The sequence below is a fragment of the Panthera uncia genome (genome assembly GCF_023721935.1).
Source record: "Panthera uncia isolate 11264 chromosome A3 unlocalized genomic scaffold, Puncia_PCG_1.0 HiC_scaffold_11, whole genome shotgun sequence".
Classification (NCBI taxonomy): domain Eukaryota; kingdom Metazoa; phylum Chordata; class Mammalia; order Carnivora; family Felidae; genus Panthera; species Panthera uncia.
Genome location: NW_026057578.1, coordinates 77,831,543 through 77,847,634, shown reverse-complemented (window position 1 = coordinate 77,847,634; position 16,092 = coordinate 77,831,543). Strand labels below are relative to the sequence as shown.

Below are 16,092 nucleotides of genomic sequence, written 5' to 3'. Positions count from 1 at the left end.
AGTATTTAGTTTCAAGTCTTCTTCTGTCTCAGAGAAGTTTTCTTGGATTATAGTTTTTAATATTTTTTCTATTCCATTGCTTTAAGAATCTCTTTATACAGGTGCCTGGATGGCTCAGTCAGTAGAGTGTCCTGCTCTTGATTTTGTGATCCCAGGGTCTTGGGATCAAGCGCCCTTTTGGGCTCCGTGCTGAGCGGGGAGCCTGCTTAAGATTCTCTCTCTCTCTCTCTCTCTCTCTCTCTCTCCCTGTGTTCTTCTTGCCCACTCACTCTCTCAAAAAGAAAGGGAAAAAACCTCTTTATATATGTTGGGGTGTGTGTGTGTGCACACCTTCTAAAGATTTCATTTCTTCATGAATTTTTTATTTTTTTCTCCAGTTTATTTTTAACATTTTTCTCATTTTTATTTCCTATTTATTTTAATACATTTTTCAAGATTTTATTTTTAAGTAACCTCTACACCCAACACAGGGCTCAAACATACAACCTCAAGATCAAGAGTCACATGCTCTACTGACTGAGCTAGCCAGGTGCCCCTTAACACATTATTTTTTTTGTATTTATTCTCTCTAGTCTTCATTTTTGAAATGATTGTTTTCATTTACTTCTGATCTTTCCTGGGTTTTTAACCTTTCTTTTAAAATCTTTTTTCATATCACTTTATTTCAGAATTTTTCTCATTGTAACTAATATTTTCTCTTATAGCTTTTAGCATTTTCTTTTAGCTCATTCTGAAATATGATGGCTATAGTTTTCATTTCCTTTGTGGAAATGAAATGTGAATTTTTTTTCTCATGTGCCTTTATTGTCCAAAGAGACATTATTCTTCTCTTGTTCTTTTATTTAAAATGAAACAAAACAAACAAACAAAAAAAAAACAACTTTGAATAGGATTCAATTGTGATCCTTTTCCTTTGCTAATATTTTAAGTGACATGAGTTATACCATACTCTTAGGAAGAGAGAAGCAACTCAGGACAGCTTTTCTAGCTTCTGTTAAGAACTGTGCAGGGTCTAGGATTTTACCCTTCTTATATGTTAATGAGTTAGCATGTCACAATTTCATGGATGCTGACAGAAGACATGAGAATCCTGGGTCAAAGACAATGGACTGTTACTCATGGTGCAAGCAATAGCTGAAGTGTCAGCATGATGTTCATTTGAGCTGGCTCCCTTTGTCCCCAAGTTCCATGGGGAAGACCCAGAGGGACCATTCTGTGTACCTTCACATTGCGGTGGCCCGTGTTATAAGAGAAAAACACTGACGTTGGGGGAGTTGCAACTTTTGTAGTAGGTGGAAACAAGACTGTAATTTGTCTGGAGGTAGAGGTGGGAGAGACATTACTTCACCCCTCAAGGTTGCTTACTGCAAACAAAACCCTGAGAAAATGACCCGGGTAAAGAGTGGTCAGGACGCTGCATTCTGGCATGTCTAGCAAGAATGTGTTTGGACTCAGGGCCCGGGGCAGATCGCCTCCTCCAACAGATTTAAACTCTGTTGTTTGTATGATGTTATTAAAATAAAATAAGGGCTTGAATTCTCTGAGATTTTCTACTCTGCTTACCCATGAGCTTCTATCTGGATCTTCTGTTTCCTTTGCTCCTGTTGTCCCTGCTCATAAAAATTTCCCCTCGGGCTCCTGGCTGGCTGAGTCGGTAGAGCATAGGACTCGGGGTGGTGAGTTCAAGCCCCACATCAGGGGTAGCGTTTACTTAAATTTTTTTCTCCTCAACATGGGACTTTTTCCTGGGAGGATCCTTTGGTCATATCGGGCCCGCAAATCACTCCAGCATTCTCAGAACTTCCTGTCATCTTCGTACTTACCTTCATATGGGAGCCTGCAAATTCTGTCCTCATTTCTTGTGCTGTTCTCAGAACAGCCTGCTCAATTGTCAGGTAAGTACCTGATGGCAATTTTAGGACTCTCAGATCCTCAGTGCCTTCAAAAGTGCCTTTGACTTCTCTACTTCCTTTTACAGTCTTCCTGACAACACGAGGTTCTTTTTCCATTTTGGAATCTGTGACTGTATCTTATCACCTGATTTTATTGTAGATGTTAGCTGAAGGTTTTTGGTTTTGTCATTGTCTGTTTATATGGGTGGATACGGGGGGGCGCCTGGGTGGCTCAGTCGGTTGAGCGTCCGACTTCGGCTCAGGTCATGATCTCATGGTTTGTGAGTTCTAGCCCCGCGTCAGGCTCTGTGCTGACAGCTCAGAGCCTGGAGCCTGCTTCCGATTCTGTGCCTCTCTCTCTCTCTCTGCCCCTCCCCCACTCACACTCTGTCTCTCTCTTTCAAAAATAAATAAACATTAAAAAAAATTTATGTGGGTGGATATGGAAAGATTTAAACACTAGACTAGTGCCACTACCTCTTCTCCAGACCCATTTTCCCTGTGTACTTTTTGAACTGTTTGATTTTTTTTTTTTTTACTGTATTACTTAGAAAAAAATAATTAAAAGTAGATACTGGACTGGAGTAAAAGTGTTAGTCACCTTTTACCACTGAAATGAAATGAAAGATGGTGATAAATTCCAGTGCTATAGGTAACAAGCAGAGAAGGGAGATGAGGGGGAGCTCAAATTTATTTATTTATTTTTTTAAATTAAAAAAAAAATTTTTTTTTTTGAGAGATTGACAGAGCATGAGCTGGGAAGGGTCAGAGAGAGAGGGAGACACAAAATCCAAAGCAGGCTCCAGGCTCTGAGCTGTCAGCACAGGGCCTGACATGGGGCTCGGAACCACAAACTGTGAGATCATGACCTGAGCCAAAGTTGGACACTTAATGGACTGAGCAACCCAGGTGCCCCTCAAGCTACAAATTTAAATGAAGTGGTTAGACTGTGTGACCTTCAAACAAAACCCTGAAAGGGTAAGGGGTGGCTCCAGGGGTTTTCAGCCGGGAAAGTACTGCAGGTAGGGAAGAGCCAGTGCAGAGCTCTTGAGAGGAGTGTGCTTGGATGTTTGAAGAACAGCCAAGAGGCCAGGGTGGCTGGAGCAGAGGAAGAGGAGGAAAAGGCTGGAGATGAGATCAGAAAGACATGGGGCAGGGGGTGGGGCACAGAGAAGGAGGGGATCTTGGAAGCATTGAGTGAGATGGGGAGCCACTGGGTAAATGACATGACAGCATTTAGGGTCATTCTGCAGCTGGATGAGAGTGGTCTGTAAGTGGCAAGGGTAAAAGCAGGAAGGTCACTTGTGAGACTTTGTAAATAGCCCACAGTGCAAATCCAAGTGTGTCTAATTTCAAAGCCAGGTCTTCTTCCATTATGTACTAAAGTGCTCATAAGGGAGATTCTTACTTCTAACGTATGGGCTGTAATTTTTCCCCCCAAAACTATTCTATTACAAATAAGCCATGAAAATATCCTTTTAAAAGAAAAACAAAAATCCTGTTAAGACCCACTGATGAGTTTTGAGTATATAACTTTTCCATCAGAAACCATTTCTCAAAAAGAAGGATAACTGACTTGCTTTAGTGATAGCACTGAGAAATTCAAACCAGCCCCTACACCTCTGTCCACTAGGGACTGAAAGCAGCAGGCGGACCATTTTGTGAAGGTTATTTTTTGTAGTTGCTATAATTAGAAGATAACTATTAGGTTGTAGACATGGTCATGAAATAGTGATATTTTTCCAAAAAGAGGGTAGGGTAGAAACTGCCAATTGTTTGGCCAAGTATTTTCCCTTTCTTCCTAATTATTAGTCCCCTACTTTTGCTGGAGGTGGCAATATGCCCAGGTGAAAATGAGACAAAACAGAATCATATTTCCCAGCCTTCCTTGCAGCTAGGTGGTAATGTGATACCGTCCTATGCAGAGAGAAGTGAGTGGGTTTTTAGGAAAGGCCTTCAGGAGAGAAAGATTTGGTTGGCTTGGCCTTTTGCTCTTTGCCTTTTCTCTTTTTCTTCTTCTCCCTTCCTGGAACTTGAATGTGATGGTTAGAGCCAGCATATCTATGATCTATAGATCTATGATCTATGATACATAGATCATCGTATCATGAGGAAAAAGCCAGGGATAATCTGAGAAACTCGGGTCCTCACACCTTTAAGCTACAGCATCAACTAAGCAACTGCTAACCTCGAGATGCCGTGTTACTCTTGTTTAAGCCTTGTTGTTTCCTGTTTAAGCCTCAGTCATTTGGGTTTTGTCTTAACTGTAGCAGAACACAGTTCCTAATTCAAGAGATATACGCAACCCACCATTAAATATACTATGAAAAGAAGTAACATTTCTGAATTGCCACAAGCTACAAATGCCTGTGATGTTAAACATGTACACTGAGGTCAATATTTTACTTCTGCTTGAAGAATGCTTGCTTTTTTCCAGGAAGAAAAGTATTCCCCCATGTTTATCTTTGAGAGAAGAAATGCAAAACAGGAAATCAACATTATGAAGAAAAAGGGCTCAAATTTCTTTGAGCCCTTCTCAAACAAATATTTCCATTCCTCCTGAATTATTATTTTTTAAGTAATCTCTATGCCAAGTGTGGGGCTTAAACTCACGACCCTAAGATCAAGAGTCGCCTGCTGTGCCGATTGAGCCAGCAAGGTGCCCCTGATCATCCTGAGTTATTAATAAAGAGAAACATGGTGTATTTTATTATGGAAATGAGCTATCCTGCGGCACTGTAATAATGCTCAGATGGATTGAGTAAGCCACAGTGTCCTTTTGCCAACCTTAAACGTTATGTTCCTAAAAACCATGCCAAGAGAACGTGTGGATGAGGGACTGAAATACTTCATGAGAAACATGGAGACAGAGGAACCAAAATAGGCCAGGAGGAAGCCAAATGAAGTACATTTCTAAAAATGTTCACCAATATAAAACAGCCCACTAAATAAAGGTAACATCAATGACATTATGAACATATTCGTGGAATTAATAATGAGTGCCATACAATCCATTTTCTTTGTTATTCCTTGCTCATCAAGACATTTTCAGAACTTCTCTTTGTCCTATATTTTTGATGAGATCTTGTCAATTTGCTTTATTCTCGGGGGAGTGGAGAGAAATTGTATTTTGCCTCAGCATTTCTTTCTCTCACAAGGAGACTGTGAACCAATATTTCATGCTGTTCTGCTGTTAGTTCCACCTCTTTCCAACCTCCCTAGTTTCTGATCCCAGACCACCTGGGTGAGTTCAGTAGTTGAGAAGGCTCTCCAGGCCCTACCGTCACTTCTGGAACCACTTGGAAAGTAGACATTTTAAGAAAAGAGGAAAGGAGAGTTTAAAAGCAGCAAATAAGAAACAAGAATCTTTTTGTTTGTATAACTGTAGTTTTTAAAGTATTTCACATTTTATCAATGGATTTTCACATCCAACTTGTGGTGCAGGTAGAGTATCCTTTCCATTTTGCAGAGGAAGAAATTAAATAACCCAGGCAATATTATGCAACTAGTTAATGACAAAACCTGGGCCAGAGTCCTCTGCTGGGTCAACTGCCCTACCCTACGCTTTAAGGAATGTTACCCTCAAAACAGAAGACACAATCAATTCATGTTCCAAGTTGACTTAGAAACAGAACAATAGTTTTGTTCAAGGAAGGTACAGGTTTTTCTGGTCTATAGAATAGATCCCGCTTAAGGTATGCAAGAACTTGTGTGTTCAAAAGCTTCAGAATCTAGAAAATTACACATTACCCCAAATGTAATGTTAGGTAGGTAAAAGTAAGAAAGTTGTTACAGTCATGATATGAAAACTATCAGGAGGAATTATTGAAAAACTTATTATTTTAAAAGTATCCTAGGTGGCGCCTGGCTGGCTTAGTCCGTAGAGCATGCAACTCATGATCTTGGGGTTGTGAGTTTGAGCCCCATGTTGGGCATAGAGATTACTTAATAACATCTTTTAAAAAGAGGTGGGGGGCACCTGGATGGCTCAGTTGGTGGAGCATGCAACTCTTGATCTTGGGGTCGTGAGTTCAAGCCCCGTGTTGGGCATAGAGATCACTTACAAACTTTATTTATTTATTATTATTTTTTTATTGTGCTATACTTTTTTTTAATACGAAATTTATCGTCCTATTGGTTTCCATACAACACCCAGTGCTCATCCCAAAAGGTGCCCTCCTCAATACCCATCACCCACCCTCCCCTCCATCCCACCCCCCATCAACCCTCAGTTTGTTCTCAGTATTTAGGAGTCTTTTTTTAAAAAGTATACTTCATGTTCATGGTAAATACTCTCAATAATATAGAAGGGTCTAAGTTTTTAAAACAGCTTTGTGTGTACTCTTCCAGAAATGTTATGTATATTTATATAAATATTCTGTAATATATTCTATAATGTATAAATTCTATATTATATCCCATGAATGATGTCACATTTTGTATATACCTGCCAACATCTGCATCATTCTCAGAGATGTCACCTCTTTGCAGACCACCTGTCCTTTCCCAGACCTCTTAGACTTCAGACCTGCACTGCCTCATCTCTCCTGAGACTCCTCTCTTCCACCTCACTTAGAAATACCAAAATCATTCATTTGCACCCCACACTATGAAGACCACAACTGCTACTGACCTCTACCTTAGTTGCTACATCTCTTTTCTGTTTACATCTTTCCAAATGTTGTCAAGGTCTATCTACATTCATCCCCACTTGCTTCTTTTCTTGCTTTCTTTGTTCTTGTGGTTTTATACTTGTTTTATTCCTTTAATGCCATTTTGGTGGAGTTTCAGGAGACCAGATGGCCAGAGAATTTCTCCTTCCATAATGTTTTTCTCTTCTCTTGGGTATTGTCCTGGTTTTCTGCTTTCTTTGCCCTCTTTTGTATCCATAGGTGATACTGTCCTTTCCCATAGTATCTACAGTTGAAAACTCTCAAATCTGTACCTCAATCTGAGACCCCTCTCCAGAGCCTTACCTTTTCATGACTCAAATACATGTCAAATGCAACATGTCCAAAACTAATTCAGATTTTCTTGCTTTTCCATTAGGTGGCATTGCCATCCTCCCAGTTGCTCAAGTTAGAGACCTGGGAATTTTCATCCTTGGTTCCTGCTTTTTTCTCTCTTACCTCCTATATCCGGGCCTTCAGCAAGTCCTATTGGAACTCCCTCCACAATATATCTGAGATCAGGTTACTTCTTTCCATTTCCACTGCTCTGGCTCTAGTCCAGATCATTGTCACCTCTCACCTACAGCAGTGGAATGCAGCCTTTTATGATTGTGGGCCCTATGAGGAAAAGGAATCTCCATCTCCATGCATTTCCAATGTATTTTCATTTTTATATACTTTACATTTAAATATTACATTTCATTTCATACTTATAGCTTATAAATATTTTTTTATATTTTTTTTCAGATTTTATTTTTAATCTCTGTACCCAACATGGGGCTTGAACGTAAAACCTCAAGGTCAAGAGTTGCATGCTCTACATACTGAGCCAGCCAGGTGCCCCTATTTTATATATTTATATTTTTATATAATGTTTATCATGTGTGCTACTATGCTAACATATAATTATGAAACGTGTACAAATAGATATTTAAAACATTAAGATTAGAATATAACATTATTCTAAAAGTAATTTTTTAATGTAATAATCATGTAAAAACTTTTGCTCTGTGAGAGGAAGGTGATTGAATATGGTTCCTTATTTCTGGAAATGTTGGTTGAATACTTGGTGACAAAACAATTTAAAAGATTGGTTCCAAGTTGAGTGCATCTCAGTGCTGGGCTTAAATTTCTGTCTTGCTAAGAAAGATACCCTATAAGGCTCAATGCTCAGTATCCAATATTCACATATGATAAATTTTGTTATTGTATTACAGTGGATATGACTTCTTATTTCACTAGTCTTCTTGATAATTTTGAATTTTTTGGCTTACTCTAAGAAAGACTGATGAGATCACCATTGTTTTTGCCCCCTATGTGTCTGATTAAGAGATCATATTAGGTACAGGGGAAACACTCTGGTATTTTCTTGTTCCTTTGTGCTTGTGTTAAGAGTATTATCCTTAATTGGAGGTTTCTTTGCAGGATTTTCTTTTAAAGCTGCTTGTCTGTTTTGTGAGGCTTGGTTTTGGAAAGCAGCTAATATAATCTATGAAGCTACCTAACAGTGCACACACAAACTAAGACACATAGCCACAAGTTCCACGTGAACAAAATTTTTAAAAATATTTCTATATTTTTGGGGAGAGCACAAGCGGGGGAAGGGCAGAGAGAGAGGGTCAGAGGATCGGAGGCGGGCTCTGCACTGACAGGCTGACAGCGGCAAGCCGATGTGGGGCTTGAACTCAGGAACTGAGAGATCACAACCAGAGCCAAAGTCAGATGCTCAACAGACTGAGCCACCCAGGTGTCCCACGTGAACAAAATTTAAAGGTGCTCTCCCATTGCGGCTCTAGGTGTCCAAGGACCGGACCATGTGAGGAGCCGATGACAATCCACATATTAAGTTTTGGTAAAGCTTTATTTCTTTTTAAGACAAAATTAGTAGAAATTTTCTAGCAGTAGTTTCTCTCTGCACATGTGGGGTGTCTTGTTCTCCCCCCATTCCAGTGTGTGCATCCCATTTTGGAAGTGACTGGTCTGGGCCCCTGCTTTCTCTCTTGCTCTGGCTGTCAGTGTGGCTGGCATAAAGAGGGATTGTAAGAATGTGGTTGCCAAGCAAATGGGGCAGACAATGAAGAGCCACTTGTTCTAAGTCAAGAAGGGTGCACATATCATCAAAGTTGCTGATAAACCCAGTTTACAATGGGGCAGCCTAGAGGTAGGGTCAACCAGAGCTCCCCAGTCCACCCCTGATCCTGGTGATACTTAGGGATTTGGGCAAAGAATGAAAAGATGCCTTTGTTGCCATTCAAGGTCAGAGTGCTTTAATGTGACCCAGGCAAGGGGGAGGGCAAATAGAAAGTAATATGATGAGGAAATATGTTAATAGGAATAAGACTTCTTTGTGTAGATCAGATGTGGGTCTTCAGAAGAACATGTGTCTTTAGGTGTGGAGAGGTGTTTGAGTCTGTGCTCTGGAAAAAGCCAGCGTGGAATGGATCCAGAGCTTATCCCTCCTCAAGAGGTGGGCGTGGGAGAAGAAGCAAAGCCTGAGTTCCCCTTTCCTCTTTGTAGATCTGGAAGAAATGGGATTAAGGGCTCGGGAGAAGACACTGATTTTCAGGAGAAGCCCAAGGATGCAAAATTTGCAAGACAGAAGAAAGAAGGTGATAGGAGTTCCATTATTTTTTGTTGGGAGTACTGGTTTGCCCTGGGTAACAGAGGGTGTAGGGGGGAAGAAGGGACAGAAAATAGGGAGAGGTTAAAGAAGGGACTTTGGGAAATAAGGGAAAGAAAAGCTGAAGAACCAACATTTACAGATCCAAGACAGCATGGCTTAGGGCCTGATTTTCCATTCCCTGCTCTACTTTACTTGGAAAAGAACCTTTTAAACCTTGTCAGGGGCTCTCCGTGCGTGTTTTTCCACCACGGAGGTAATCTATAAACACTTGCCAAAATTCCTCAGTTAAGCCTAATTTAGTTCTTTCTCCCCCCTGCCCCGACCATCTCCCTTAAGAAAAATAATATGGTAGAATTTTCAGGACAGCATGAGACCTAGAGACCAGTCAAAGGATTATTCAGTTGTTCTGCCTTACCTACACAAAATATAGTACATAATGTTTGGATTTTACCACCTGGTTTCCACTCTCTGCAGAAAGATCTGTTTATCATCAAATGTCTGAATAGATGTAGAAACGCGCGCGCACACACACACACACACACACACACACACACACCTTTCACAGGGTGGGCACATGGCTTCAGAGAGGAGAGGCTTCTGACCCATTGTGAGTGCTCTCCTGGGGTAGGACGATTGGTCTCCAAGATGTTAGTCCTAACTGATCCCCTTGTTCAACAGACAGGTTCCCTTCTGCTCTCCCGGCACATGGTAAAGCAGCACGCTGGTGTGGTTTGTGGACAAAATTTTTTCCACATAACTTTGTAATTCTATGGAATCTGAGAAAGTTCCCCCCAGAACCTGGTGTGACTTACTAGAGAACAATAATTTATAGCTATAGTGTGCTAATCCCCCAAGTATCCCTAGAGGGAGGAAAAATGTTGATTGTCTGGAAAGTGAAGAGATTTCAGGCCTATGTAGAGTCAACCTAGGACTCTCCCTCCCTGCCCCAGGGTCATCTTTAAATGGTCATTCTGGCTGTTCCATAGGAGACCACTGAGATGGTAGCTGCCATAATCCAAGTGAGACATGATAATGGCTTCGACTAGAGTTGTAGTTGGGGAGATAATGAGAAATATTTGGATCCTGGATCCGTTAAAGGTAACATTAAAAGGATTCTAGTGTGGAGTGTGAAATAAATTGATGAGTCCAAGGATGGAGTTTCTACCTTGAGCAACAGGAGGATGGAGTTGTCACTGGATTAGAGAAGATTTGGGAAGAATTGGGTTTGGGGAATTGGACCCTATTGATGCCCTATTCCACCTCTCCTTGGCCAACTTCTGAGTTCACTTGCAGCTTGGCACACAGTTCGCCCTCGCCCCTCTACTTCCCTGCCTCAGGGACTCCTCCGTTGCCGGGGGACTTATTCAGCCTAGCTAAAGTGCTGGGGAACTCACCCTCCCAGGCATGCCTCTACCAGTGAGGAATGGGAAAGGGGTTATTGGATAAATAAACTAGCTTCTCTCTTCCTGGATGGGACAGTTCTGAGATGCCTTCTACAAGATTTCTCAGAGGGTGTCCAGCTAGGCTGAGCTTCAACTGCCCACAGTAGTAACCTGCTCCTTAAAACACCCTTTATTAACTTTTCTCACTCCTCTTTTTTATTTCCTCTATTTCTTTGCTTATACATCCTGAGATAACCTCCTGTATAAGTTAGCTTTTGCTGCATAACAAACTGCCTCAATGTAACGGCTTAAAACTATTATTTTTGCTCACAATTCTGTGGATCAGCAATTTGGTCTGGACTCAGCTGGGTGACTCTTCTGCTGGCCTTGCTGAGGTCACTTCATGCCTACAATCATCTGGCAGCTTGAATAGTTTAAGATGATTTTTGCTGGTAGATGGTAGATGCTAGTTGTCAGCTGGTTGATTTAAGAGGCTTCAGGTTGAGTGGCTCATCTACTCCCCATGCCTTCTCATCCTCCACTAGGATAAACTGGGACTCGGGGCGCCTGGGTGGCTCAGTTGGTTAAGCTTTGGACGCTTAATTTTGGCTCAAGTCATGATCTCACAGTTCGTGGGATCAAGCCTCACATTGGGCTCTGTAAGCGCCGATCTCTCTCTGCCCCTCCCCCATGTGTGTGTGTGCTCTGTCTCTCAAAATAAACAAACATTGGGAAAAAAATTTTTTTAAAGGATAGACTGGGATTCTTCACATGGCAGTCTCAGGGCAGCGTCCTAAGGGGTCAAAAGTGGATGCCACAAAGCATCATGAGGCCTGGGGTCAGAAGTCTCATGGTGTCACTTCTACTGAATTCTTTTGGTCAAAGCAAGTCACAATGCAGGGCCAGATTCAAAGGGTGAAGTGATAAATCCCACTTCTTAATGGAAGGGACGTCAGAGTCACATTGCAGAGGAGCAGACATACAGGAAGGGATCACGATCATGATCTTTGCAAACAATCTACCCATCTTCCCCACTCCCCAAGTCAGCTACTGCTCTAAGTCCTTGTCTTCAGAGTCCACCCTTTGGGGAATTAAAACTAAGATGGGGTGGGTAGGACTCAAACGTTTGGACATGCAAAGTTTGAGATGCTTATTGGAGAAATCCAAAGAGAGATTTTGAATTTGCAGTTGGATATATGAGTCTGGAATTCAGAACAGAGGTCTGGCCTAGAGATACTCAGTCTGGGAGTCACTGAAATACACATAAATATTTAAAGTCATGGGACTGGACAAGAGCATATAGGGAACATGTGTAGAGAGAGAAGAGGTCAGAAGACTGAGTCCTGGGCTACTCCAGTGATGAGAGGTTAAAGAGAGGGTGAGGGGTCAGCAAAGGACGCTGAGAAGGAGCAGCCAGTGGTGCCTTAGAGGCCAAGGAAAGAGTGTTTCCAAGATGAGAGAGAAACAGTGACAGGGAGGAGTTTCCATATACTCTGTATAATGTGTCCTGGGGTCATTGTTTCATATGTGTCAGCATTTTCTATTGTTAAAAAAAAAAAACCCACAGGCCCAAAGTGGCATTACTTAGTCTGAGTTCCCACACTGGTGCTTAATACATAATCTTTTTTTTTTTAATGTCTATTTATTTTGAGAGACAGAGAACAGGTGCGTGGGCAAGTGGCGGGGGGGGGGGGGGCAGAGAGAGAGAGGGGGAGAGGGGATCCCAAGCAAGCTCCACGCTGTCGGCACAGAGCCCGAGGCAGGGCTCCATCCCATGAAACAAACTGTTAAGATCATCACCTGGGCCGAAATCAAGATGCTTACCCAACTGAGCCACCCAAGCACCCCTGAATACATAATCTAATTGCAATTTCAACCTCCCCCAGAAACACAGTCTTAACCTGTTGGCAGTGGCCAGGAATGTTTCAGCCCCTGCCAGTGAGTCTGCCACCAGGGCCCCTCCATCTCCCAAAGAAGATGAAGTCATCTGCATGATAAGACACCATGCTTTTCCCTCTAAAAAGCAGCCTCTCCTGGAACAGTTCTTTTCTTTTCCAAACATCTTTCTTACCCCCACCCTCTTTCTTTTTTTTTTTTTAAATTTTTTTTATAACGTTTTTATTTATTTTTGAGACCGAGAGAGACAGAGCATGAACAGGGGAGGGGTAGAGAGAGAGGGAGACACAGAATCTGAAATGGGCACCAGGCTCTGAGCTGTCAGCACAGAGCCCGACGCGGGGCTCGAACTCACAGACCGCGAGATCATGACCTGAGCCGAAGTCGGACGCCCAACCGACTGAGCCACCCAGGCGCCCCACCCCCACCCTCTTTCTTTCTATAAAAACCTTCAATTCTGTGTAACTCCTTGGAGCATGTCTCTACTCACTAGATGGGATGCTGCCCAATCCATGAATGGTTTAATAAAGCCAATTAGATCTTCAAATTTACTCGGTTGAATTTTGTTACTTAGCAGTATCCATCTTCATTATTTTTATTAACTCACTTATAAGTGAGTTATTTTACAGCTCAAAGACAGAGATGAGCAGAACATTTACATTTGGGGGCAGGTATGTAAAGATGGAATTGAGAAGGAAGCCAAGGAGGGGCAAAGGTCCGCAGATTCAGCACAGTACCGGGTCCTAAATCCAGGAGCTACCAGGGGCTCCTGGCTGGCTCAGTCGGAAGAGCAAGTCAGTCTCGATCTTGGGGCTGTGAGTTCAAGCCCCATGTTGGTGTAGAGATTACTTAAATAAATCAGTAAAAACCTTTAAGAAACAAAGGAAGTGAAGGATCAAACCATTTTAAATTTCACACTTAAGAGAAAACCAACATTATATTTCTTGTTTACAATTAGTTGGTGATCAGGTATTACCACCACCCACCAAATTTATTCTGCCAAATCCTGTTTGCAATTCATCTTATTTTAAATTAATTTTTGTCAAAGATCTGAACTCATGCCTTTCTTGGCCTGTTTGGGGATAGGATCGAACCTGCAATGTTGGTGTTGTCAGCATCACATTCTACCCAAGTGAGCTAACCAGCCAACTATGTACCTCATTTTCTTTTATTTTTAGAATTTTTTCAATGTTTACTTATTTTTGAGAGAGAGACAGAGTGTGAGTGGGGGAGGGGCAGAAAGAGAGGGGGACACTGAATCTGAAGCACGGAGCTTCAGATCTGAGCTGTCCAGCACAGAGACCCACACAGGACTCAAACCCACAGACCATGAGATCATAACCTGAGCCGAAGTGGGAGGCTTAACCAACCGAGCCACCCAGGGACCCCTGTACCTCGTTTTCAAGTGGTTTTGTCCTCTTCCTTTGCCCGGAGTAACAATTTACCTTTCCCCTTCCATGTCTTCCCAAACTTATTCTTGTCATGCATTTCAGATATAATAATACTATAATTTGCTGAATAGGACATACCATGCCTAAAAGAAAGAAAGAGCCTACCTTAAATCCTGGGCTCAGAGCATTTTTAGAAAACTTTTTCCATTATTGGGGCGCCTGGGTGGCTCAGTCGGTTAAGCGTCCGACTTCAGCTCAGGTCACGATCTCACGGTCTGTGAGTTCGAGCCCTGCGTCAGGCTCTGGGCTGATGGCTCAGAGCCTGGAGCCTGCTTCCGATTCTGTGTCTCCCTCTCTCTCTGCCCCTCCCCCATTCATGCTCTGTCTCTCTCTGTCTCAAAAATAAATAAACGTTTAAAAAAATTTTTTTTGAAAAAAGAAAACTTTTTCCATTGTCTGTAAACAATTATTAAGAAGCTTTAAGTACATTTACTGTTAATAAATGAAACTTCAAAATACTTCTTTTGAAAAGACAAGGCAGTTTCCCCTCTCCCTCCTTCCAGATGGCAGCGGCCGCATGGCTTCCCCACTTCTTCACAAGTTCTTAGAATCCCCTCCCAAATAAACCCTTGCTCCCAAATCCCTGTCTCAGGCCTTGCTTTTGGGGGAGCCCAAACCCAAACAGTATCCTTCTGAATACCTGAAACGTCTACCAGTGCTGAGCTCAAACTTCACCTGACAACAAACAGTGGTGTCCAGAGGCAGCTGACCCTTCCGTGGCCACATGTGCCCGGAATCTGAACAGCCATCTCTGGGATAGGCCAAATAGACATCTGGGCTTGCAATCCTGCACATGTAAGACACAACTAAGGCGAGTTCTCCTTTCCTTTTTACATTTTTAAAAAAAGATTTTACTTCTGGGTGCCTGGGTGGCTCAGTCGGTTAAGCATCTGACTTCAGCTCAGGTCATGATCTCATGATTCATGAGTTCGAGCCCCGCGTCGGGCTCAGCGCTGGCAGTGCAGAGCCTGCTTGGGACTCTCTCCCTCCCCTCTCTCTCTGCCCTTCCCCTGCTTGCGCTTTCTCTCTCCCAAAATAAATAAACTTAAAAAAAAAAAAAGATTTTATTTTTAACTGATCTCTACACCCAATGTGGGGCTAGAACTTCCAACCCTGAGATCAAGAGTAGCATGTTCTACTGGCTGAGCCAGCCAGGTGCCCCTCATTTTGACATTTTAAAGCAGTGAGAGAAGAGACACAATGAAAAGACACACATTTTACAACTTCAAAACCCATTTGTACAATCTTTGCAGTGCATGTAATCGAAAAGCCAAATAGGTAATTAAACAAGAAAACATTCCCTTTCATGAGTGCCTCATATTCTGTCATTTTTTTTTCTAATTTCTTTTTCTTTTCCTGCTCTTTTATTTTCTCAACGTGGGGTTTCAAGAGTTTCATTTCCAGAACTAACTTTCTTTGCTTAATTTTTGTCCTCGGGGCTTTTGTTACTTCATTGGGTTTAGTGCTTTCAGGAGGACATTTAATGCTTCAAGTTCAATTAGCAAGCTCTCCTGGAAGAAAACACAAACCACTGTCATTTCTAAATTAATTCTACAACCTTACAAAATTTGATTTCCACAAAAGAATGTGAAAATCATCTTAGATAATTTAGGTAGCAATTTCATCTGACAAATGTGAGATTCAATTCTTTCAAACAAGAAGACGTGAAAGGTAAAATTGCTTTCAGATGAAAAATACATACCCATGATTTAAACTGTTTAACATCAATTACCCACAAAATCTTCTTTCCCTAGATTTACTTCTAAATAAAATCTAAGAATCAGTATTAAATATTCAAGGCTGCTGGTCTTCTACCTGATTTTAAGGCATGGTTAATTTTCCCATTTCCCAGGTGTTTAAATTGAATATTTCACAATGACAGGGATAGAATAAGAGGAGCCAACTACTGTCAGAGCCACATCTGAAGCCCACTCCTTGTTTTTTTTTTAATTTTTTTTACGTTTATTTATTTCTGACACAGAGACAGAGCATGAGTGGGGGAGGGGCAGAGAGAGAGGGAGACACAGAATCCCAAGCAGGCTCCAGGCTCTGAGCTGTCAGCACAGAGCCCGATGCGGGGCTCAGACTCACAAGCTGTGAGATCATGACCTGAGCCGAAGTCGGAAGCTCAACCGACTAAGCCACCCAGGCGCCCCTGAAGCCGACTCATTGTAAAGT

The 16,092-nt window shown here is 42.0% G+C and overlaps 1 protein-coding gene across 4 annotated transcripts in view; it reads left to right on the top strand.

The window, feature by feature from the left end:
- Nucleotides 1–9,635, top strand: part of FAM161A (FAM161 centrosomal protein A) — a 48,984-nt gene extending 39,349 nt beyond the window's left edge. For 2 of the 4 annotated variants that reach the window (XM_049650268.1, XM_049650266.1), the window contains one exon: nucleotides 9,080–9,635. In XM_049650268.1, coding sequence (XP_049506225.1) covers nucleotides 9,080–9,449 — 370 coding nt within the window. In that variant the 3' untranslated portion in view covers nucleotides 9,450–9,635. Of the gene's footprint in view, nucleotides 1–7,309; nucleotides 7,400–8,358; nucleotides 8,415–9,079 lie in introns of all 4 variants that reach the window. The other 2 variants (XR_007461972.1, XM_049650267.1) reach the window with 2 other exon arrangements.
- The last annotated feature ends 6,457 nt before the right edge of the window (nucleotides 9,636–16,092 follow it).